Consider the following 26,400-nt stretch of genomic DNA (forward strand, 5'->3'; position numbering starts at 1 on the left):
GCTTTAAAGTGACCAGGAGACTTGGTATGATTAAGATTTGGAACAAACAGTGATTACTCCAAGATGGGAGAGCTCAATGGAATCATAGAAAAGTGAATTCCATAGAAATGAAACTTTCACAGGGTAATTAAAATAAGTCGTGTTTCTTTTTTCCTCTTCTGAAAGCACTAGGTGTTCTCACATATTTGATTTTCTCTTCAGGGTATTATTTAAAAAAATTAAAAAGTAAAGTGAGGAAAATAAACAGGCTCTTTCTTCACCCATTTATAAGATTTATACAAAGAGAAATGTCATACAATTCATGTGGCAAGGAAGACTTTTTTAACAGCTAAAATGAAAAACATCAGGTGAGAGTTGGATTGCCTGATATTTGCTGTGTAAAAGATCAAGAGCCAAGGAAAATAGAAAAGGTGCATATTGGAACATAAAGAGCCTATCACTTGTGTTTCAAAACATCCTTCAAACTTTTTTCTTGCTCTACACGAGCAAGTTATAAATAACTAATGTGACAGGGGCTTCAAACGCCTCCTCTGTCGTTCTCAAGCTTCCACAGCATGGCATGCAAGAATTGACAGTATTCTGAGATTCACTGTAGTAAAGTGACAAGGCTGCTCCTAGCCAGAGGCAACCCCCTCTGGAAGCATCTCAACTGTATCACAGTCTGATCCATTGCATACCTTTGTTATAACATGTAGCACTGGGACATCGCCTGTCTTCTCTGTTGTCAAAGCAAAAATTGCACTTGACAGTGTTAAAAAGGTTGTGCCTCATTCTTGCCAAGTGTATGTGACACTGTCACAAAGGACCACACATGGTACATATGCTAAGAAAAGCACAAGTTTGGAGTCTGCCCGGCTGTGGGCACTTGCTACCACCTATAGGACGCTACCCTGAAGGCATTCTCCTCCAGGTTCCTAGGCCAAGTTAGGAACCGGGAAGAAGCAGAGAATTTCCAAACACTGCTCTTCTGCTTCTGGCAGATAAATCCCTCTCCTTCCTCCTTCCAAACTGCTCACTCCCCAGAGGCAAAGCTTAGAGAGACTTCTAGACGCTGTGCTAAAGATGCCATGGATTTTTGTGGCCCCCAGAAAACTATGAATTTAAGATAAGCCTCTACAGTGTAAGCTCCACAGTGTTTTTCCCTCAGCTGTGGTGGGCGGGGGAGTAGTTTTGTAAAGTCAGATTCAGGCTTTAAGATGAAAATAGATTTTTTTTCCATTTTGCAATTGAGATAGAGTTGATTGACAATATTATATTAGTTTCAGGTGTACAAAATAGTGATTCAAAATTTTTACAGTTATACTCCATTTATAGTAATTATAAAATATTGGCTATATTTCCCATATGTTTTGAATGGTTAAAATGAAAGTGTAGGAGAGAATTTAAAAACAAATGAACAAAAAAAAACCCCGGACCTAGTGGAATCTGCAGTCTGGCCTGGACCTGCCTCCCAGGCGCTGGATGCACCCGGGCCTCGCACACTGGCTACGCTCCACCCACACTGACTGCCCCGGTTCCCTAAGGGCCCCTTGTTCCTTCTTGCCGCAAGGTCTCTTTACGTGTGTGCTTTCTCCATTGGAACCCTCTTCTGTCTCTTTCAACCACTACCTCTCCCCCTTTGCCTAGTTAACTTCTCTAGATCTTTTACATCTGTTTAAACTTTGCTTTCTCTGATCACATTTCTCCATCTTTCTGACCAGGTCAGCCCTCTATTAGAGACACTCTTCCTCCAAGCACTTCCGGTTACCACTTTACGTTTCTTCGTATGGTTTTCTTCCTTCTTCTTCTTTTTTTTTTTAAAGGATACTTAAAAAAAAAACTATTTAGTTAGTTACTTGGCTGTGCCAGGTCTTAGTTTTGGCACGCAGGCATCTTTGTTGCAGCTTGCAGAATCTAGTTCCCTGACCAGGGGTGGAACTCCAGCCCCCTGCATTGGGAATGCCGAGTCTTAACCACTAGACCACCAGGGAAGTCCCCGTATGGTTTTCTTGATCAGCATCTACCTCCCCCACCAAACTGTAAGCTCCGTGATGATGGAGACTTGTTCTCTGTAACTCCCCATTATTCCCCAGCACCACCCAACAGTATCTGTCATACAGCATGTGCTTAACAAATAGTTCATGATATATTAATTTATTAAATTTATTATAAATTAAATTATTAAATGAGTGAGTGAGTGAACCTGTTGATTTCATTCATCTTAGTCTCCCTTGGATTTGTCTCAAAACAGTTAACAGTAGTTTGAAAAAGTCTTCTGATAACGAATGCCACTCTGTAGTTTTAACTCCATAGGTAGGAAGGGATCATAAAGCTCATCTAGGGCATTGACAAAATGAAGTGACCTAAATTATCCCTCTGTTCTTCTCCTAGGACTTTAGGAAAAGAGGGAAAACCTAGCACCAATCAGTGTGTCACAGGCTATACCTGATACTTCTTATCTTAGAACCATTTTCAGTTACAGTGATTTTATTTAATAAAACATAATTCATTCCAATCTTTATATGTACCTTCAATTGTTAGATATTGGAGTGTGAAGTGTCCTGGGAGTTCTGTAGCATTTAGTGTTTAATGAGCAATAACATAAATGATAAGATAACTTTAGGAAGTGGCAGAAAACTTGGATCTACTTAGAAGACAGCCAGGAAAATCAATAAATGATTATTGACTATTTCTGAAAAGATGATTCTAAATCACTTAAAATACATTTTTAAAAACTGTATTACACCTTGAATTGTTTTATCCCCCCATTTTGCATTTGTTTGTTTGTTTGTTTTGGCAATGAGGTAAGGAAATATATGAAGGACATCCAGAAGTGCTTATAGCATTAATAGTTGCACTAGTTGATGCCTTTTCTTGAACTGAATTGGAAGCAGTCAACTATTTCTCACTCTAAGAAAATCACAAATCTGTAGAATTACCTTCAAGGACATTTGATACCTAGGAGACTTGAAGCGCTGGCGTGCCAGCATCTGAAATGTATTCTAGAAAAGCTTTTGGCTCTTGGAAAGGGTTCAGATAGATTACAAGGGTGTGTTCTGCTGGTTCTGAAGTCAAGGTCATATTAACTAATGAGTGAAAATATTTAAAGGTTACTGTGAATTGGTATCTAATTGTGTCTAGGAATTTAGGCGTGTTTCACCCAAATTTTATATTAGGATTAGTAAATATTCAATAGGATAAATTCATTAAAAAATTTCTTTTTAAGAGGAATTTATTATGGAGGGGAAAAATGTTCTATATTCCCTTCGTCTCAGTTAACCTCACTATGGAAAGTCTAGCTTTTCACACCACCAGTTTACTCACATTGCAGCATAAGGTCTTACAAGGAAATAAATTGCCTTTGGAGAGTCAGGTTGCACCCAGTGCTGTGAAGGGAGATCAGATATTGCCATATCAAGTAAGAAACCCAGATGCCCTCTAAAGTGGATTCAGAAAGGCTTTTGTTCCATAGTATTCACTTCGTTTGGGGCCCTTGGCCTGGGAGCTATGGAGGATGGCCTGAGAGAGCACCTGACCTTCCAGACAGCGTGCTGACCTCTGCACAGTACAGGACGGGAGTTTTCATTTCACTGGAGCTGACAGGATAGGTGCCTGCAGGGCGGCAGACACAGTAGGCACTCCAGTGGGAGGGATGGGATTTCAGCAGGTTCTGTAGCAGGAGTGCTTGTCCTCTCTTCTTGCTTAAACTCTAATAACTATCCCTTTACGTACATCACAGCGGCTAAAACTCAAAGTAAACTTGGAAATTAGCTAGTTCAATTCATTTACTAGAGGTAAAAACCAAGACCCAGGAAATGTAAGACTGTCCCCAACATATCTCTGTGTTTATGTTGAAATGTCAGTATGAGACTTGTTAACGCTTCATGGATGTGGATACCTGGAGTGGGGAAGGGCATATGGTACTAACTGTGCATGCCAAATATGCATGTGTTCAGCTCCCTGACAGTAGCAGCCCTTCTGAAAGTGGCAGCTGAACCTCAGTTCCCTTTGCACTATGATGAGCAAAGCATTTTCGAGTAGGAGTTCAGTGCGGGGGCTGCTGCGGCCCAAAGGAACTGTCTGTGGGTACAGATGGCTCTAGAAACGGAAGCCAACCTGACAGAAAGAATGGTGTTGGCTTTGAGCGTGCATTTTTCTTAATTATGTTAATTAACTCTTAAAAGGAAAATATTCTAGGAATAATTTGCTCATAGATGAGAAAAACTTCTTGGCCCCAGATCCAGTTCCTCAATGGGTGCATCTTGCTGAATTGCTTCTCAGAGTGCTAGAATGCACATAATCATTACACAGGCTCTTCATCTCCTATATTTTATGTAACACAGTTTCTACATAAAATATGAAGGGAATATTCTGGTTGGAAAAGAATGGAGAGAAGGGGATAGAATGGGAAGACGTCAGTGGAAAATCTGCTGTGTTCCTTCCTGTAAATTAAATTCAGAGTCCCATGAGAACAGCTTCCTTTAGGAGCTCACTTTGACAATCTCCACCAATATTGACATTCCCAGGCTGCATAGACAAGGGATCCTGCTCTCCTGCCCCCCTGAGGGGAGGAGGAGTGTGGTGCTCCTGTCCCCAAGGCCTCCCTCAAGGAGCCCTCAGCATTCATCAATCAGCTCCTTCCTCAGGGGCCCTGCTGACACCTACAGACAGCACTTTTGTTCAAAATAGAAAGGGGCTACTCTGGGCTCTAAACCTGAGCCCTATTTCTACGTAGAGGGTAGAGCTCTTACTTCTTTTCTTCCTTTGTTAGTTAGGCAAACAAACAACACCTCTAATCCTCAGTGCAAACAGTTAGACACAGTTAACTCTCCATTTTCACGGCTCTAAGGTAATAAAATCATGGAAGATCTCACTATTCTATACTACCGGGCCAGGCCATTTAATGGCTGAGAAGACCTTCCATTTTCACAATGGTGGGCAGGGCTGATAGGAGCAGCCTCCTTGCACACAGGGAAGCCCCCTTTCTCAGTTCATAATCCCAAACTGACTGGGGACAGCTGCTCTCTGAGGACCTATGTGTAGTTCTCAGCACCGAGACATGTGCCAGGGCCCCTCCTAGCTCCTGTTCCAACCTTCCAGTACTAGAGACTTTCCAGTCCCCTCACTGTCTCCCCTGCTCCCTGCCCTGCACATTGTCAAACACACACATTCATGGACACCCCAGGCGGCATGATTGTGCCTTTTTCCCCTTACTATGCTAAACTTTCATTTCTTTTCTATGTACACAGCTCCCTTTGTAGCAGAAATATAGCTCTATCTGATTTGAGCAGTATCATGATGTTCTGATGTAGAATATTACATTTAATAACTTTATTTTTATGCACCCCAAACACAGAGGAGACTATAATGTCTCCCACTAAAATAGACGTAAGAATTTGTAGACTCATACTTTGGTTTGGGGAGAGAAGATTGGTTATAAAACTGTTCTGAAGCTTCTGTTGACGAATTCATTTCTTCCCTATTGCTTGTTATTAAAATTTGAATATTGAATTTAAACTGTAATTTAATACAGTTTTCACTCTTTCTGCAGCACCTGAAATTCTTAGAGGCTGTGCCTATGGACCTGAAGTGGACATGTGGTCTGTAGGAATAATCACCTACATCTTGTAAGTGAAGAAAAGCAATCTCTAAGCATACTGTTTGCCTTTGCTGTAATATTTTCTAGTCACTCATAGTCCTCATAAAAAACAAGATTCCTTTTTGACTTTTTGTGGTTTTCTATGACATACTAAGTGTAGTTACTGATGGAATTTTCGGAAAATGAGCATTGCTTTTTATTTTGTAATTTTCTTGGGGCCAGAACTTCTGTCTAGGGCTTTGCTGTGTCTCATTCTGCTATGCAGTGTATAGCAGATTTGGGGAACAATTCATTGTTTGATGATAGTAATGAGCCTGAAACAAATCCACCTATTAAACTTGCACTTATTTTATTTATGTGCATCTTGTCCAAATGATTAATTATTCCTTTTTAAGGGGAAAATGGCTGTTTAATCTCTGAAGCAATCCCAAACTGGTATGTTTCTTATCAGGAATGTTTTAAATGCATTTGGGCTATCAGTTTTGGTTCCTATATCTGTTAAGTTCTCAAGGACCTTTAGTTTAATACCCTAAACTCAGAGAAACCTGTTCTTTGGTAGAAAAAAAAATGGGCTAAATCTCTCACTCTCTGGTATCCCCAACTCCATTCCTGAGCTCCTGTCCACTAATAAACATGGGATTTCAGTTTGCCAAAGAGATGATGGAATTGCAGACAAATACAAGGGAAATAATCAAGAACAATGGAAGAGTATCTGGGGAGGAAGGCTGTTGTAGAACAACTACAAAAGCAAGATATCAGTGAGTTCCAAAGTTTAATTCAAACCAAGTAGATTTGGTTTTCAATTAGAGGATACTGCAGAGTTAATTGTTGGAACCTGTAATATTCAAATCTGTAAAGAGATTTTGAAGGGTGGGGAAGAAAGCAAATTAGCTCAGGCCGCTATAACAAAATACCATAGACTCGGTGGCTTAAACAACAGAAATGTAGTTCTGGAGGTTGAAAGCCTGAGGTCAGGGTGCCAGTAGGTCAGGTTCTGGTGAGAGCTGTCTTCTGGCTTGCAGACAGCTGCCTTTTCACTGTATCCTCGCAAGGCAGAAAGAGGAAGCAAGCTCTCTGGTGTCTCTTCTTATAAGGGCACTGGTCCCATCATGAGGTCCTACCCTCATGACCTCATCTAACCCTATTACCTGCCAAAGGCGCCATCTCCAAATACCATCACATTGGGGGTTAGGGCTTCGACATATTAATTTGGGGGGAACACAATTCAGTCCATAGTAGGAAGAGGTTTGGTTTGGTTTGGTTAATTTAATAGTGATCTTAGAAAGTGCAGTGTCTAGGTAATATGGACTAGGAAGAAGGTAACTAGGGTAGAACCCACAAGCAAGTTAGCAAACTCTAAGTTCACCTGGGTTTATATTGATATATTTGTCAGTAAGAACCATAAAAATCTTTAAAAGCAGCCCATAAAATAGCCATCTGCTATTATGTAATGTCAAAAGATATTTTCAGTGATCAATTCCCTGTGTTTCCAGGATGGATTAAAGCTTGAGAAGAATTTGGAGAGCTAGGGAACCATGTTTTTTCTTAGGAAAGTGAAAACTTTTCGGTAATTTGTTTGCCCCACCAAGTGCTTATTAGTTTATTAAAATGAATTCCTAAGGCCGCATCATAGAATCCCTTCAGCTTACATTTAAGATCACTTTTATGCTGTGAAAGAATGTTGTCTCCTGAATTATGTGGGTGACATATCATACTTAGTGATGTTAAGTGAAAAACGAACTACAAATAATGCTCCAGATTTGCCCCTAAAATGTAAATGTGCCCACCCAATTAGAGTTTCGTGTTGAAATGTGATGGGAGGGGTTGAAGCATTGAGGATGTGTAAGAACTCAGAGATGGAGGTAGGAAATTTAGTAACATTTGCCTTGAAAAACTGAAATATGGGATGAGTAAAACTCCATGATATGGTCACTAACATGGGAAAATGAAGAGAAAAAATTGTGGCCATTTGAGAAACGTCTTATTGTAACCCTGAAAATAATTTTTAAAATCTCTCAAGTTTCTTTCCCCTAGTTCACTTAAGGCCATTAATTATAGGTGTTGGTTGAATAAGTGGTAGCAGCCCCCAAAATTAAAATAACAGTGCTGCTCACAACTAATATCCTTTAGTTCTTTTTTAAAAAAAAATAAAGTTATTTATTTTTGGCTGCGTTGGGTCTTCGTTCCTGCACGCAGGCTTTCTCTAGTTGTGGCGAGCGGGGGCTACTCTTCGTTCCGGTGCCCAGGCTTCTCATTGAGGTGGCTTCTCTTATTGCGGAGCACAGGCTCTAGGCACGTGGGCTTCAGTAGTTGTGGCTCTCAGGCTCTTGAGCGCAGGCTCAGTAGCTGTGGCTCTCAGGCTCTTGCGCACAGGCTCAGTAGTTGTGGCGCACGGGCTTAGTTGCTCCATGGCATGTGGGATCTTCCCAGACCAGGGCTCGAATCTGTGTCCCCTGCATTGGCAGGCGGATTCTTAACCACTGTGCCACCAGGGAAGCCCCTAATATCCTTTAGTTCTGATCCAACTTATGTCAGCCCCTAAGCCTAGGGACTTTTTATTTAATCTGTAGTTCATTAAAAATTGATGAAGTTCACTACGCAAGATTCATTGGAACATTCTCTCTAGTGGATTGTGCCATTGGGCTTATGTACCTCCTTTATTATTATTAAGAGTTCCACCAGGCTATTTTGTGCTATGACCTTACTATTTCTAAGGATGACAGAAATAAAGCCTGGAAATAAAGGCCATTTTGTTTCTTACAAGAATTCTGGTCCCTCTCTTTGGTTTAAAGCGTTAAGCTAAAACCCTTTGTCCCCACAGACAAAAGCAACTAACTACTACAGTTCTCAGGTCAAAATCAGAATCAGATAACATCAGAGATTCAAATTCTCTCCTTCAGCTTACAACAATATAGTTCTGCTCAATGGCTTGGAGCTACCCTGTGTAATACAGTCACACTTCAGGCCTTATAATCCTAATATCCTCCTAAATTGTCATTGTCAGCATTCAAATATTTCCATTTCTAAAGGGTTTTCTTACTCTGTGTGTGTGTCTATGTGCTCGTGCACACATGCGTGCTGCTCTCTGTCACATTTCTTCCATTTTTGACATTTCAGGCTGATGAGATAAACTTTTTACCTATGTTACCAATGCACAGACTTGCTGACATGACTGAGAGGAAAGAAAGGCATTTGAGTACTGTACCTTCTGAACTATCATTTTTCTCTCTAGATTTCCAGAAGGGGAAACATTAAGAGTTCCCTAAACTAAGCCTGGAAAGTTGACCAATTTCTCCATGACTAGCCAACAACAGGCTATGTTTTTCTAGTGTTTTGGAGGGCAGAGGAGGGCCAGGTGAGGCTGAACTGCCTCCTTGGCAACGTGTGGACCTGTGTTCCCTTCTCTCCTTTTGCTGGAGCAGTATTCTCTGCGTGGACTGCTGCAGTGGGATTGGGAGGATGCACAGCCCAGGCCTCAGCACTCCCTGAGCCTTGCCTTTTCCTGGCTGGCTCCACAATATTTGAAAGAAACAAAGACTCTCCCAACAGGATGTTCCCTGAGCAAAAGAACATGAGAAATTGCTTCTTCCTAGAAACTCACTACATTAGGATGCACTGGAATGTTTCATTCTCAGCAGCAACCTGGCCAGTTTGAAGGAAGAATTTGGGGAAATGTTTTTCATTCTTTTTCCTTCATTCCTTGTCAGATGCAACACATGCCCTAGCAGGGACTTTTAAAAAAATAGTTCCCTTTTGGTCTTTAGTGATTTCAGTACCTCCACCCACTTATAAACAGTAGAGGCTTGGTGGTCCCAGACCAGCAACTCACTTTTCCTCTCTCTCTTTAGGATGCCAGAGATGGTTCTCTGTTTCTTTTCTCCCACTTTTCTCATACATTTTATGCTGACCCGTGACGGAAGATGAAGGTGAACATAGTGAGATGTCTTTAAGATGTGCAAAAGTGAGGGTCACTTACCAGGTTGAGCTAACGCTAGGCTGCTCACCTCTGCTGGCTGCAGCTGCTCACTGTAGTAAGTTTTAAAAGGCCATTCCCTGACAATAGTGTTAGCTCTTGTGTTTGTTCACTCTGAAATCCAAACTGGAATGGGATGGAAATCGAATATTTTATTCATCTCTATGGAAGAATTCAAGTGAAAAGGGCTGAATAAAAACAACTAAAAACTTTTCTCGGGCTTCCCAGGTGGCGCAGTGGTTGAGAGTCCGCCTGCCGATGCAGGGGACACGGGTTCGTGCCCCGGTCCGGGAAGATCCCACATGCCGCGGAGCGGCTGGGCCCGTGAGCCATGGCCGCTGAGCCTGCGCATCCGGAGCCTGTGCTCCGCAACGGGAGAGGCCACAACAGTGAGACGCCCACATACCGCAGGAAAAAAAAAAAAAAAAACACCTTTTAACCTTTTTATTCTCAAAATCCTAACTTTTCTGTTTTGTAATCAATTGGAATTCTAGTCAATCTGTCTTCTCAATTCCTGGTGGAAAAAAATCCATGGAGGGCTTCCCTGGTGGCACAGGGGTTGAGAGTCCGCCTGCCGATTCAGGGGACACGGGTTCGTGCCCCGGTCCGGGAAGATCCCACATGCCATGGAGCGGCTAGGCCCGTGAGCCATGGCCGCTAAGCCTGCACGTCCGGAGCCTGTGCTCCTCAGCGGGAGAGGCCACAACAGTGAGAGGCCCACGTATCGCAAAAAAAAAAAAAAAATCCATGGAAATAGCACTATAGCATAATGCCTATAATAGTGTTAGCTATTATTGTTGTTTTATTATTAATATGATTATAACTTTTTGTAGAAATCTTAAATTGGTTTTGTATCTATTCTTACTTCCTGAAGACATGACTGTGTGTTTATATAATCAAAAGTGAATTGTAAGAAGGTGATTACTTACTTAAACTGAGCGATTACATTCATAACAGAAAGCTGTGAAAAAGGACAGTCTTGAATTTCTGCAAAAAATTGGTGAAATATGCTTAGGCTTTTTAAAGACATTTTATTTTCTATCTTTTGTCCCTCTAGACTTTGTGGATTTGAACCATTCTATGATGAAAGAGGCGATCAGTTCATGTTTAGGAGAATTCTGAACTGTGAATATTACTTTATCTCCCCCTGGTGGGATGAAGTATCTCTAAATGCCAAGGATTTGGTAAGTGTGACCAAAACAAAATGAAGCAAAATGAAATAAAATCCCTTGCATTCATTTTTATCTAATTAATGGGCAATGCCATTTTTTAAATCAACCCCTCTTAATAGCTTATTTCTTTTTAATTATAAAGTATTTTTAATGAAACAATGCACACGAATGCATTTTCCTTATAGATAATGAAAAAGATATGTTTGATTCATCTCTAGCTGAATTATCACAAATTATGGCATATTAATTAATGAGTTTTTACCATCTAGTCAATGCAGAACCTTGCTTATGAAGACAGCTATGCTGAGTGAATCCAAACATAATTTACACAGAAGAATTCTGTTTTAAAATGGCTTGCTATCACCTAGATTAGTTATACTTTGAATAAAACAACATTGCTTCTTGAAATGTTCAAACTTATTAAAATATCCTGATAGTAACACAAATCCCATCATGCATGATTATCATTATACAAGTTACACTGTACGTTTTGTTGGTTTTTTTGTTTGTTTTACTTGGCTTCTCACTTCAGGTAACATTGAAGTTTGTTTGCATTCAGGAAACACATACCCTCTAGGGAGATGGCCCACCTGTTCTAAAATAAAGAGGATACTAGGGTGTAATTGAAACATTTACCATCAATCCTCTGGAGAGAAATCATGCAGAAATAACTAAAAGCTGACTTCTGAATCATAAGTTAGATCTCCAAGGGATCTTAGGAGTCATCTAATCTTCCCTGCATTTTAAAGATGAGTTTGATAAGGCCCAGAGAAGTGAAATGACTGTCCAAGTTCACACAGCTTCTCAGCAGAAAGGCATTGTTAGGAACTAAGGATCCAGATTTCCAGACCCCTTATCCAGTGCTCTTTTCCCTCCTGTCCATCTGTGTTCTTTCATGAAAACAGATTTCCTACAGGTCACGGATTTTCCAACATGATTGTGAAAGAGAGGCCGTGTGTGTGATGTGGGAATGTGTCATCCCAACTCCTCCCTCATGTCAGGGCCCACACTCCTAAACATCTCTTGAATCCGTCCACTTCTCTCCACCTCCACTACAACTGCCTAGTCCAAGCCCCATCCTCTCCTGGTTCACGGTCACAACCTCCTACCTGGTCTCCTTGCCTCTTCTTGTGCTCTTCTCAAGTACACTCTCCACACAGGATCCAGAGGAATGGTTTTATAAATAAGTGTCACCCTCTCTTGTGCCACTCGTTTCACATCACTCTCCCTTGATCTCTCTTTCCTCCAGAGCACTAGACTTCCAGTCCCTCATCAATGTAGCTCTGGGTATGGGCCATTGCTCTTTCTTCTGCTTTGTGATGTTCTTTCCTCCTTCCTCCCCACCAATGCATACACATACACACGTCTTTACATGGGTAACTCTTATCTTCAAGCCCTGGCTGCCATTTGGCATTCTCTGGGAGATTTCGTCTTCAGCAGGCCATTCTTCTCACAATTGGTTCATTCGTTCTGCCACTTGTTCCTCTGCCCCCTAGACTTCCCTTCTCATGATGGTCATCATTTCTATATACTTGCTCAAAGGTGTTCCTTAATTAGATTGTAAGCTCGGGGAGAGGGTGAAGCATGTGTGCCCAGATCTTAGTACCATATGGACATAAAGTACAGGCTCAATAAATATTTGTTGAATGAAACCATGAATCAGGAAACAGACCAAGGATTCTTAAAGTCTGACATGCCTGGATTCAAGTGACCCCCCTTCTTATAATTTATAGGTATGACCTTGGGCTAGCCTAACGTCTCTGTGCTTTAGTTTTCTTCTCTGGGATGATACCAGTACCTATCTCTAGGTCTTTAGAAGAATTAAGGGATATAGTACATACTAAGTAATCACCACCAACTAACTCAATAATAACCCCATTATTTAGTCCTCCTTCCATTTCTTTTTATCCCTCATAAAAATTAAATGGATAAGAGGGTTAGCTGTGATGTTCCTTCATTCAGCTAGACCTCCTGTTGGTTAATAAATTTATAAAACTTCAGAACTAAAGCAATCATTGAGCCTCATAATGTGTACTTATTGGCAAAACCTGCATCTGTTCTGTCATGAGCAGAGGCTATGGTGCCAATGAGTGGGGAGTTGGGCTATTAAGAGGAACCATAGGATAATGGCAAGGCTTTGGGTTTGAATCCTGGCAAGGTCACTGGATCTCTCTAATCTTCAGCAAGTTTCTTAATAATTCGGTGCATCAGTATCTTCAAATGTAAAGATTAATGATGACATATAAAATTTTGGTACATACTGGCTTTCAGTAAATTCTTTTCATGAGGAGGAGGATGGTAATGATAAGAGGAAACAGATGATTAGAAAATGAGAGGGAAATATCTAACTGTCAGGGATGGTGTAAGGATTAGGCATCATTTACATAAAATTATTAGTATATGTGTTCAACAGATGATAGCTCTGACTACTATCAAATTTGTATTACTACTGTGCATTCTTTTTCTTAATTACCTTTATCTCCCTCCACCTCCTCTCTGATTTTAAGACTAAGCAGTCTCACATCTCTGCCCTTTACAAATTCAGTGTCTCTACCCGCCACACACATTTCTTTGCAAATGCTACAAAAAGGAAGTGAAAGGAGAACCAGATATTCATTCTTCATTTGACTAGCTGCCTGATTTTGTTAGCCTGTGTTCAGTTCTTAGGTTATTAGAGTTAGAAAAGATCTTATGCCTTAAATCATCCAAAGCCCCTCATTTTACATATTGGCAGACTGAAACCCAGAGAGGCTGACTACCTTGGAGGCACTATGGTGTACTGGCCATGAGACAAACTCTAAGACCAGAGTTTGAGTATAGCCCCCACCAGTTACGAGTTGTCTGACCTTACACAAGTCACTAAATCTTTCTGAGCTTCCTTCCATCCCTCATTTATGAATTGGAGCTAATAATTACTAATTGATAAGGTTATGGACAGGGTTACATGAGTTTTGGGGTTTTTTTTAATGTTATATGTCTATAAGAATGTATTTATTGATACAAAGGAATTAGGGTGGAAATGAGGTCATGTAAGAAAGGGCCCAGGAGAGTGTCCATAGTCACCCAATTCACATGTGGTCTTTGTCTAAGGTCACAAAAGTAGTTAGAGACTTTGAATAAGTTAGGACTTGAACATGCTTCCTGACTCCAAATAGTCTGCCTCATTCCAGGTCACCCCTTCTGAGCCTAGGACTGGGGATTATTTTGGTTGTTGATCTTCCTGGCAATTTATTGTCTGCTCACCCTCACAAGCAGGGGTAAACCTCCCAGAATGGGCTACCATTGGTTTGAATTCAGTCCTTTAAACAAATCATACCCCCAAGCTACTGACACCCTTACTTTGACTCTAAATAGGCTTTTACCCCAGCTCTTGGCTTATTCCTTCAAGTACCCTCAAGGGATTAGAGAGAGCTATTAACTTCATGATAGACTTACGGTATAATCATAAGGGCTATGATACTGCCCCTATTGTTTGCCATTCAATTCCCATAGAAAGAATGATGGATGCATGAACGATTCCGTCTCCATTGGTGTGTATTTTAAGCTCTGAGTTCTAAGTGATGTGAAGTGCAGCCGAGAATTATTCAGATGCTGGTTCTCATTCAAAGAACTTCCAGTCTACAGGCAAGGCAGGACTTGTTTCTTTGACCTCTGTGGGCAAGCTGTCCACCAGTTTGGGCTCTCAGGTAGCCTATGCACACCACTCTCAGATTCCTCAGCTACTGCTACCTGAAGCCATCTCTCCAGTGACCTCTGGGGACTTAAAAAAATGGTTTAATGTATATTTAGTGTACCGACAAGGAAATTAAATAAGACCTAGAAGTTCACGAGCTGAGGGGCAAGCCCAGGTCACCACAAAAATCTCCCTAAGAAGACTATGGTTCTTTATCATTTCAGGTCAGAAAATTAATTGTGTTGGATCCTAAGAAAAGGCTGACTACCTTCCAAGCTCTCCAGCACCCGTGGGTCACAGGTAAAGCAGCCAATTTTGTACACATGGATACAGCTCAAAAGAAGCTCCAAGAATTCAATGCCCGGCGCAAGCTCAAGGTTAGATGGCATTTATTTGTTTTATTTTTTTAAAAAAAAGATTTCTCTCATATCTTGATGATCAAAGATAATTCCACTATTATTTATCTAATACTATTATTCATCTCCTGTGGTACCAGGAAAAATCCTGCTTTGAAATCCCAACAATGCTGGTATAAAGTCAATTGTAGTTCTGTTATCCTCTCATAAGAATTCATTGTAGGGTTTTTTGTTTGGGGGGGTTTTTTGGAGTGGGGGGCACTGCACCACTCGGCTTGTGGGATCTTAGTGAAAGTGCCGAGTCTTAACCACTGGACCGCCAGGGAATTCCCAGAATTCATTGTTAATAAAGGGAAATGTGTTGTATGTTGAGCTTTACTCACCAAACAAATCCATTATCATTGCTTCTCATTTAATTAAGGCTGAACTGCTTGAACAGCATTGTTCAGGAAACATTTACTCAGAAAGTTGTCTACTTTCTGAATATGCAAAAATTGGGAAAAAATTTTTAAAACTATGTTTTATTACATAGGCAAATAATTATACTTGGTAAAAATTAAAATAATTCAAGTGATAGGGAAAATTATCTACCAAAACATATCTCTTTTTATAGAATGTATATGGAATAGAAATTAGGTGCTTTTCTCTTACTTAATGGAATTTAGGACTAGCTATACATACAGGGGATCTCAGAGAACAGCTGGGGGGTCAAAAATAGTGTTCTATTCAGCAATCGCTTACAGGCTGATATGGACTAAATAAACCTGAAGGGTTCCATGGTCATATTAATTTGAAATACACTGGATTAAACAACCTTGACTTAACCCAGGATTTCTCAAACAAAGTTGACTGTGGAACTCTTTTATCTAGATAGTGCCTACTAACATCCATGGAACTAGTGTCCCATGAAACAAATACTTTGGGAAACACAATCTACAATTTTTGAATATTGGTAATCCATGGGAAAATGCATTTACTCAGGTTTTTGGTTGTCCAGATGATTACATATGCTCATTTGAGATTACACATATTTTGCTGTTCATTCTCCAAACAAGGTTTCATTAGACAATCTTGGAATAATATACTTTCAAAGATCAAACACTAACATATAATAACCAACTCCTTAAATGCAAAATTGAAATTGAGCTCTGATTTGGGATTTTAAGTGAAAGTAACACCTGACACTTTTCTGTTTCCAATCAGGCAGCAGTGAAGGCCGTGGTGGCCTCTTCCCGGTTGGGAAGCGCCAGCAGCAGCCATGGCAGCATCCAGGAGAGCCAGAAGGCCAGCCGAGAGCCATCTCCAACACAAGATGACAATGAAGATGTTAAAGCTATTCCGGAAGGAGTGAAAATTCAAGGAGATGGGGCCCAAGTGGCAGTTGAGGGGGCAGAGACTGAGCTGATGAAGGTGCAGGCCATAGAGAAAGTTAAAGATGCTGAAATAAATGCTGCTGAGGCCACCAAGATGGTGCCCGAGGCATTAGAGGATGGGATAAAGGAGGCTGACCCAGAAATAGAGGAGGGCCTAGTGGAGGAAAAGCTGAAGACTGTTGAGGAAGCAGCAGCCCCCAAAGAAGGGCAAGAAAACCCTGCTCTGGAATTTGGAGCTCAGCAGAATGATGTGATCCTGCCAGAGTACTAAATGGCTTCCTTCCACCTGGGAGCCAAACCCTGGCACTTTATGCATTTTGTCCTTCAGCAAGGAAGGTGTGGAAGCATGATATGCACTATAGTGATTCTGTTTTTAAGGTGCAAAAAAATACATATATATCAGTTGGTAATCCTAACTTCAATGCATGTGACTGCTTTATGAAAAAATAGTGTCTTCTATGGTATGTAATGGATACCAAATACCTACTGATGAATTAAATTTGAAATTGCAAGTAAACACAACGTAACATTTAAAAACATACATTTTCAGGGACCAGTAGCACACATTTGAAGTAAATAGTAACAAATTGTTTTTGCTTTGAAAACCTAGCCAGCCTACACCCTTTGGATTTCTTTACAAGGACTGTTACTCAGCTAATGCTAGGTAGAGCTACAAGATGTATTCCCATGACATTCACAGTCTTTTCAGTAATGTGTTCAAACTGTTTACAAGGAGATGGTTAGGTTATAGTTGTATGGTATGTACAAAAAAAAATCCACTTATAATGGTAAGAAACTGAAGCATGCTTTAAGGGCTATGAAACCATATGCCCCTAAAGCTTTTGTGCAGAATGTTTTTTTATCTTGTCTTTATTTATACACACCATATTACTAATAACCAAAAACATTCTATTACAAATTTCTGCCATTTTACAGTCCTAAAAAAATTATTTTACAAACTCACGCTGAGGAATTTATTCTTTCCTTCACCTACTCTCTAACAAGAAGTCCTTCTTATGGACAACACTTAGGGGTGGAATAAAGAAATTTAGTGAAGAAAAGGAGATTAGACTGGGACTTAGTCGAATAAAAACTGACTCCTTGTCATTTTTCAGATAAAATTGAATTTATTCACAAGCTTGTATAATTTTAAAGATAGGAACACTTTTATGGATAAACTCTATACTTACCAAGGTTCAGATATTTAGAAAAGTCTACACCAAAGGCTGGTGCCAAAATGTCTGAATAGAGTGGGAATAATATCCCATTGTAAGATCATCCATTATTGACTTTAGTATAGTAAGGAAACCTTTGTTTTTATAAAAGTCCTTTTTTTCCTTTAACTGATGGTTATTTAGATATACGGCTTATGGACTAAAGATATTTCTGAAAAGCTAGTATATCTTTTTTTCATACTTGGAATGGAAGCACCCATAATTTACAATGTATTTTTGAAAGTTTCCATGTCCAGAAATGTAGGACAATGCAGCTTTTAATTTACTTTAGTAAACAAAAACAAAAGGAAACAATGAAAAAAACACTGATTTCAAATCAGACTCTTGAGAAGCTGTAACATTAGACCTAATACATTACCATGATTTTTTTTCAAAATATTTTTCTTTGGTTTTCATGTAAACACTTTTCCCTTATAAAAATCACAGTTAAATTCCAAATACCTCAGATTTATTTCTAGCTTGAGCTTAAGTGAACATTTTATCAAATTAATTATGCAGCATATTTTAGTAGGTTTCCTTAATTTTAAAAAAGGATTATTTTCAGGCCAAAATTATGGATAAAAATGACTGTCACATAAAAATCCTCCTCAAAAATAGAGATCTTAAATTCTTTTGGCTCTTCCTCAGAACTATTAAATTAGAAAATTAAATTAAACCTCTGGTTTCTGGGGACTGTCGGACCTTGGAGACATTCTGCTTTCCAAGTGCAAACTTCCTTTACTACTGTTCTCATGAGAAGAAAATAAGGTAGAACTTCTTGTCTTCCATAATATAGGGGCCTGACAGATCACTGACGTGGAGAAAAAAGCCCTTAAGGGCACATCATCTGGACTCAGAGAAAGATTTTTTGTTTCATTTTATCTTTATTAATTAGTAGAGAGTACTTATCTTCTTCTCTACTGTTTCCTTCCTTCTTTATTCTCTCAGAATTTCCATTTTAGCTATTATAAGGGGCTCACTAGTTTCAACCTTTAAGAATGCCTTCTTCCCTAAGCATTAAGATTTCTATTTTAAAAGACCAACTGCCTGGTATACTTTTCCCAAAAAGACTTAACAGGTGTATATGGTGAGGCATATATGTTAAGTGTCCCATATATTGGAAAAGGGAAGAAGAGAGGGAAAGGAATCTTAATGGAAAGTGGCAAAACTAATAGGCTGTCCCTCCCAGCCCACCTCCATATTGTTCCAAGGGCAGTGGTTATATCATCCCAACACTCAGGGCTGACTGCAGTGGTTGGACCTGCAGACTGTGTAGTGTGAAGAGCACTGCAAATGCCAAGGCCAGTGTGTGTTTAAGAATTTACCCATTTAAATGAGTACACATGCCTATTCCCTGTGAGGGTGTGAGCGTAATTTCCTCTTTTTTAACCCATAAATTGCACTCTCTAAAAATCAGCAGGAGTTTTAAATTTTGACTTGTATGTTAAAGATTAAGTCCTGATAATGCCTAAGTGACTGAGTTAGTTATTTCAGTGGAAAACAAGTCAAAGCTTCACAAAAATCTGGCATTTCAGCCAAATGATTCAACTTAAGATTTCACAGAGATGCTATTTAAGTTAGGATAGTTAAATAAACATTTTTGAAAAAACAGTAAACATTTATATTGCTTGTTAAAATGGGATATATTATCTATCCCAAAGATTACTTATTTATAATAGTAGACTAATGCAGATAGAACCTTAATTTGATGAACTATTTCATAATGTTTCCTTTAATTGACAATATAGTCAAAAAGCAAATAATTAAGGGAATTTCAGCAAACAATACATTTTGCATTTTAGAGATGACAGTTATTACATTATTGATTTTTGTTCTCAGATAAGTTCAGGTACATAGCATAAACCAGACTGTTTTGCCATAGAGAAGGACAATCTTGAATTATTTCTCCCATTTAAAAAGTCTAATTGGAATCCCAGTGGTTTTTCTCAAACCGTAAGAGCTCATTTGTCCCATGAACAAATAAATAAGGTAGAAATTAGAATAATATGGTTGTAGAAGTTATTGTCTAGAACAAGTGCTGCCTAATATAGATGATACAAACCACATATGTAATTTTAAATTTTCTCCTAGCCACATTTTAAAAAGAAAAAAAAGCTGGTAAAATTAACTATATTTTAATCCATTATATCCATACTATTATTCCAATACATAATCAATATGAAAAATTAACAAGACCTTTTAAATTTTTTATTTTTGTACTAAGTCTTCAAAAGAAGGATTATGTTACACCTTTAGTACATCAAGTGCTCAATAGCCACATGTGACTGGTGGCTACAGTGGTACTAGAAGAGCGCTGGTCTAGAGCACTTTCAAAGCAAAATGACACACAAATTTCTATGCTTAGATTTGAGCTGCCTCAGTTTTCCACACTGATGAGTTGGTAGGAGGCCAAAAAGAAAATGTTTCAGAAATGTCATAGACTGAAATGAGTAAAAACTCTGTTGGCCACGTCTACTTATTCATGTGCTTCAGAAGAGAAGTGTTTCCCAGCATGACTGTTAGAGAACTTTCCTGGGCATTGGCAAGTTGTCTGTTGGCTACAGTTCATCTCTTTGGGCCCTGGAATCTTGACTACAGGCTAGCATCTCCTGAGTACTGCCATGAAGCCAATCGTGTTCTCACATACCAAAATCTTCTGCAGGCGAACCATGTGTCCTCATTCAGGAAGGACTGCACACAGAATCTTAGTGGGATTTTGTAGGCCTGGCCACCAACAAGGCTGGACACCATTCTTGTATTGCAGGCAATATTTCTTTATAGAAATCTCCTGAAATATACCAAATTTGCAGGATAAAGACTGTATGATGAGGATGATATCACCCCAGTTATCCCTAAAATGAGAATATGACCATCCGCTGGCATTTTTTATATTTCCTTAGAAGAGTTTAATCAACTTTGCCATTACATGGATTCAAAAGACTTTTTGGAATTTTCTTACATATTGCTATTTTAGAATAATCCTCAAGGTTCTATAGCCATTTTTAGTGCAGACTTTAAAAGAAAAGAACAGTTTGCCTTTTACTGTGACCTCAATTACATAGTATTTTAAACATATTTTGTAATTTAGAATGTTTAGCAATCCCTATTTCCAGTTTCACATGAAAGGTAACTGCTTGAAGATTGCCTGTAGACTGAAAATTTAGAGAAAGCCATTTTGTTTCATAATTCAGTTGTTTCACAGAAGCATCTGGTTGCATTTCAAATCAGAAAATAAAAGAAGTAAATGCCAAAAAAGGCAAAGGATAAAATCAGTAAATCATTTATTCTGTTTTAAGATTGTCTTTGCAAAGCAAATGCAAAAACAAGTCAAAAAAGTGAATCAGCACTAGGTTTTTCTTGATGAGGCTGACTCCACATAAATTGACATAAATATACTGGGAAGAGTCAATTACATAATTACAGTGCCATTATGTAATTTACTTGTCATTGCAGAGTATTCAGTCTGGTTATCTAGGTCTACTTTAGCTGGTGCAAAATTTTCCGACATCTACTTACATAATAGGATTTGTAATATCCTTGTAATTACTGCCTATTAGGTCATACTTAAATTTCCTTAATGTTCAGCATAGATACGTCTCTGATCAAGGTCGTTGCTAACATTTGAGCATTTACTGGTTAAATACTGCTTGCTGGTTAGACTCTATGTGTGTCTTCACTTTTTTTTTTAACATTTATGCACATATAATCTCAATATTGGTATAATATTCATAACCACATGTTAAGCAGAAATGTAACCAATAATTTTCTATAAAACTTTTTCAAAGTTCTTTTCTTCCCCTGGCACAACTCAGGGTGAGTTTCTGGCTCCTTGACAAATAGAAAAAGAACCTAAAAGATCACTGGAGAGATATCAGCTATCCACCCACAGTAACCAAGCTCAGCATTTCTTCTTTCTATATCCTGATCTGTTAAGGGCCAGTTTTTGTCATCATTACTTTCAAATATCACCTGAGATCAGATAATATAGTCTCAGCTCACATAGCCCAACCATTTATATACTTTTCTTGGAGAGCAATAACAAACTTGACTAATTTATGTTTGCTTGTTTAAAATTCTAATTTTCAGACACTCTCTGTGGTGTACTCTAGAGGCTTTGTGTGATTTTAACTTCCTTCAAGATTCTGTCTTTTCTCTGTCACCTGGCCCAGAGGTCTACATAGGACAAGGAGGAAGCCTTGCCATGAGAGTGGACCATGTGAGTCCTTGACAGGAATCAGACATTGGTTGAGCTCAAATGAGCCAAATGGGAAACACCTCTTCCAGGATACTGTTTGAATATTGGTACAGTGCCATTAGTCAGTAATGGAAAATGAGATTTCAAAAATCATTTGCTCTTCCCATGACTTGGTTTGCTACCACTTATCCCAGATCAATGTTTTCTTCCATCCCTATGGCCATCAAGCTGCCCTCTTGAATTTTGAAGTCCTCTAAGATCCTGGAAAGAGTATCCCAGACTGGTCTAAGAAATATGGAGTCCTTGGTGGCCCAGAATTTAGTATGAAACTCTAAACAGCAATGCTAAGTCAGCAAAATCATACTGTTCTTCTTAACTAGTTGTTTTCAGCACATTTTGAAAACTGACCTGGAATACCCATGGATATGGAATATTTATATCTGTGTAGTCTTTTCTGTGATTCACTGTGTTAAAAATGACAGATACTTAATCTTCAGTCAGATTATATAATATTTATTTTCCATTTAAAAGATTATTTTGGGCTACTCAAATATAACAGGCTTCATATTAGAATTTTTGAAAGCTGTTGTTTTCCCTAAGCACTCTCTCACTCTGACAATCAGTTGTGGATGATAAAAATTTACTAAGTTTGTCCTTTCTTTGTCCTTTCCTTGATACATGTATGGTAGTCCTTGATACATGTATGGTAGTTAATCTGGTTTGTAAAGGATATAAGTAAGACTGACTATAAAGTGACAATTGTCATCTCATAACTGCCTCCTTTTAACTTGACCTATTTTTATAGCCTATCATGCAGCTAATATACAGTAGCATACAAATAGCATATTCATGAGTATGATTTTTATTTTCAAGATTATTATTTCAGAAGTTCCCAAAATGTTTATATTCATGCACCCTTAATTTCAGTAATATTTTCATGACCCCCTACCTACCAAGCCAAAAGAATTACCTAACATGCCCATTTTTTAAGTAGTTAGGTCCAAACAACATAATAGTAGTAGTGCATTCCATGTCCGACTGATGTTGCTGTGTGTTTCCTTTGACATGTTAAAATGTCCTCTGAGTTTACTGAGTGGGAACAGCAGACAGGTGACAAAAGGGATTATTAGTAAACAAGTTGGGGCTAATGTTTATACTCTTTCTTATTTGAATGCCAATCATTCTTTTATCTATGGTCTTTGTGATATACACATAAGATTTACAAGTGCATTTTTAAAAAGTAATTTCCATATAACTACCCAAGGAAATAAAGTTAAATCTCCAAAGATCAGTTTTCAAGAGTCAGGCAAACTATGGGTCATGGACCAAATCCACCAGAACCCTGTTTTATAAAGTTTCATCAGAACACAACCATGCTCATTTATTTATACATTGGCTATGGCTGCTTTCATGCTACTAGGACAGAGTGGAGTAGTTTCAACAGAGACTGTATGGCCCAGAAAAGCTTAAAATGTTTATCTGGCCTTTTACAGAAAAAAATTGATGACCCTGGTTTTTCATGGCACCCTGCCTTTTTGGTAACATCTAGGAATACAGATTCCCATACTCCAGATTTCTTCTCCTTAGCTTAGGGTTCTTATCCCATTTGCTTCTTAGGAAGTTAAGAGAGGTTTGTTTCTGTGCAGATGGTCTCAACGATAATTTTGCTGGAAGTACAACTTAACAGTAAAATTTCCCTACAGAACTAAAAATTCAAAATTGCATCATTCCTGAAAAGAAAAGTTTAGAGTATGAATTGACTTGTTTAAGAGAGAGGAATTAGAAAGATTTCTAGCACATCAAGCATGTTTTAGAAATTTGATCCTTTTATTTAAAATCATGTAAATGACATTTTATATTGCCCACATTTAAGTCAATCTGCAGCTGTTACTTAGTAAGCCAAGAAATGAGAGCCCCCTTTGGTTCTGAATCCTTCAGAATATTTTCAAGTAATTTATACCAATTGGATTTTCATTTAATCATTTTTAGGAAATAACATGCTTTATTATGTGGCATTCTATGACAATGACTTGCTTATCAATTGCTCAGGAAATAGGCAAATAGCCAACTTTTTAATGTAAGAAAGCTACTTCCCAATCCCTGTGTTTTTCTGAGTGTTATATATTTCATTTCTTCGGAAAGAGAAGGCCTCGAGCAAATGCTTTCCTTTCCTTTTCTTGCATATTTAGAAATCCAAGAGGGGCCCTTTTCTTAGACTATTTCTGTCACAGAGAAATTATTCATTCCACAATATTTGCCTTAAGGGAAGCAGGTGGCCCAGATATTGAGAATGTAGGCATTCATGACCTTTGTGTTTGACTTTGAATATCTATAGCCAAAAGGTTACAAATGAGATATTGAGTAGAAAACCTATTATCAGCTTATTATTAGGAATACCTAAAATTATATCATGACTCTAATTAAATAATATATTGTTTTCTTTAAACTGTTGCAGCAATCAATATGATGTAGCCACTGGATACACTATAGAACTCAGGAAAAAAAGAGATGAATCGTCTGCCTGCTTCTCATTGATGTGAGTAGGAGGGAGACTTTACCGGAATGGAAGAGGGAAAAGGTAAAATGTAGATTAGGATTCCACATTCCCACCTACCCATTTTTCTTGATTGCTCAGAGTTTGAAGGCAGTTGTTAATGGACTAAACTTATCATTTTAAAATTTCTCTCAATATCTGGGGCACCAGCTTCCCTTAGAAATGAGTAAACCAAAGCCAGTAGCTAATTTTCCTCCCAGAATAAGAAACGAAACAGTGTAGTTTAGGGAATATTAGGTCTACATAGCAAGCACGCTTTAAGGAGATGATTCAGTGATTCTGAAGCTTTCTAGGAGCAGCGCATGCCAGGGACCCATTTTCTCAGTAAACTTTCACTGAAAAACAATGAAAGAGTCAGAGTTGAATTAAACCCATGCTACCCTCTAGGGTTGAGCTTTGTCGCTGGAGAGAAAAAAACAAGGGTATATATAGCCTGTGCTAAATCTAGGCAGGCAGTAAGCCCTCCAGGGATGGAAAGCAGGAAAAGCTCTCCTTTGCTTGGAATGATCAAGGGAAGCTTCCTGGGAATATTAGCTAAATATAAAGGATGGGGAGAACCTTTGCAGGTAGGGAGGAGGAAGGCAGAACATTTGGCTGAGAAATCTGCAGAGTGGAGGAATGTGTTGAAGGAACAATGCTGGGTGTGAAAGACTGAAATCTGCAGGGAAGTGTTGCTAAGTCTGCATAAGAGTATCAGATCTTGTGCAAAGTTGAATTAGACTTCTTCACCCCTTTCTTACTCTGGGTAGACATTTGTGCAGCATTTCCTCAGAGCATGTAGCCCTCTGTGATCTCCTACATATGTGGCTAATTTGGTGTGTCCCCAAGCAGAATAAAAATCACCCAACACATCAAAGACATTTTTGCAAGTCACCAGTTGAAATAAAGTTTCAGTCACTAAAAGCAAAAACTGCACTGGCGAGATCTCCACTGACAAAGCAGAGTAAGAGAAGATAGTGATTATTTGAGGAAGTTTGGCAAAACTCCAGTATCTGAATAACTCCCAGTGACTAGAAAATCACCTAACTACTTGCTAAAGCTTTGCCAGTGGAGGCTACGTCAAGGTTACTTCTTTCACAGTTATTTTAACCTTTTAAATTATCTGACCTGAAAGGGCAGTTCCCACAGGATCTAAGAAAGAATTATACCTGAAAGTTTAGACTTCAAAAGACAACCTGTGCTAAGCCTCAGACAATGAAATTTAAAATCTTCGGAGCTGCTTTCCCCAAACTTAAAGCCGATCCTGTGAAGTCCTTTCGTCCCCATCTCTCCCTTTTGCACCTTTATACACCTTTCTATAATTTCCTTTTTATATCACTCATTGCAGGCAGTATTTTACATCCATCTTCAATAAACTTTTAAAAACATAATCATTACAGTATATATACCTCTAGTTGTCTTGCCACTTTGTGTGTTTCAGATAATGTCTGTGATTAGTAACTGGCTATATTATTCGGGCAAATGAAACGAAGGAAGGGACAAAGGTTGACCATCATCTGAGTGATGGAAGAGGAGTTAAGACGTGGAGATACTGTAGGGGTACAGAAAACACAACTTAGCAGGCGTTGAGAAAGGAATACTTCTTACTAGGGTTTTCACACTTAGGTGACAGTATCTGGTATGTCTTTTCTAGTTTTTCCTAGAGGAGAAATCTGTACTGATGCGTTGTCGAAAGTTTTCTGGACTAAAAGGACATAAGCAGCTCAACAGCAGCTTGGGGAATTAGATAATGGAATACCACTCTATACAGGAAACCTACATCTCCAGTAGTTTAGATTGCAAATCATTAGCCAAAAACAACTGCATGTAGGATTTGGAGGACAAAGAAAAAGTGTAAATATTGCAGTTTACACTGCCAAGATTATAGGCTGCCTTCCCAATTTCTGATTGAAAAGTACTGGAAAAGGAGCTGTGAACATTTCATTTTTAAAACCTGTCGAAACGGTGCTATTGACTCCTTAATACAAAGATATATTACAATATTTTTTAGGTAAACATGTAAGTCTGACCTGGCCATAAATGTAAATATAGAGAATGTTTACAGAGAATTCATCAAAATCATGCCCATTTGCTTTTGACTGAGCTACCGTTCTGTTCAATGGCAGTGACTGACAGTCCCTGCTTCCAGCATACGGGACACATCAGAGTCACTGGCTCTCAGCTGCCCAAAGCCTGGGGCAGACAACATGACAGCCACAGACAACTGGCTTCTTCTTGGACTCAGGTTAGACAACCCAAGTAAATGAGTAAACATGCTCATTTATTGGTGTTTCCCAGGAACATAACGGAATAATATGTGACATGAGGCAAAA

General features: G+C 38.9%; 1 protein-coding gene across 1 annotated transcript in view; it reads left to right on the forward strand.

The window, feature by feature from the left end:
* Nucleotides 1-16,396, forward strand: part of CAMK4 (calcium/calmodulin dependent protein kinase IV) — a gene marked incomplete at its 3' end in the record, with an annotated part of 225,076 nt that extends 208,680 nt beyond the window's left edge. The window contains exons 8-11 of the mRNA XM_081231304.1: nt 5,531-5,606; nt 10,609-10,735; nt 14,621-14,773; nt 15,956-16,396. Coding sequence (XP_081087430.1) covers nt 5,531-5,606; nt 10,609-10,735; nt 14,621-14,773; nt 15,956-16,396 — 797 coding nt within the window. The remainder of the gene's footprint in view (nt 1-5,530; nt 5,607-10,608; nt 10,736-14,620; nt 14,774-15,955) is intronic.
* Between the last annotated feature and the right edge of the window lie 10,004 nt (nt 16,397-26,400).

Source organism: Mesoplodon bidens, assembly GCF_964165515.1.
Source record: "Mesoplodon bidens genome assembly, chromosome: 4".
Classification (NCBI taxonomy): domain Eukaryota; kingdom Metazoa; phylum Chordata; class Mammalia; order Artiodactyla; family Ziphiidae; genus Mesoplodon; species Mesoplodon bidens.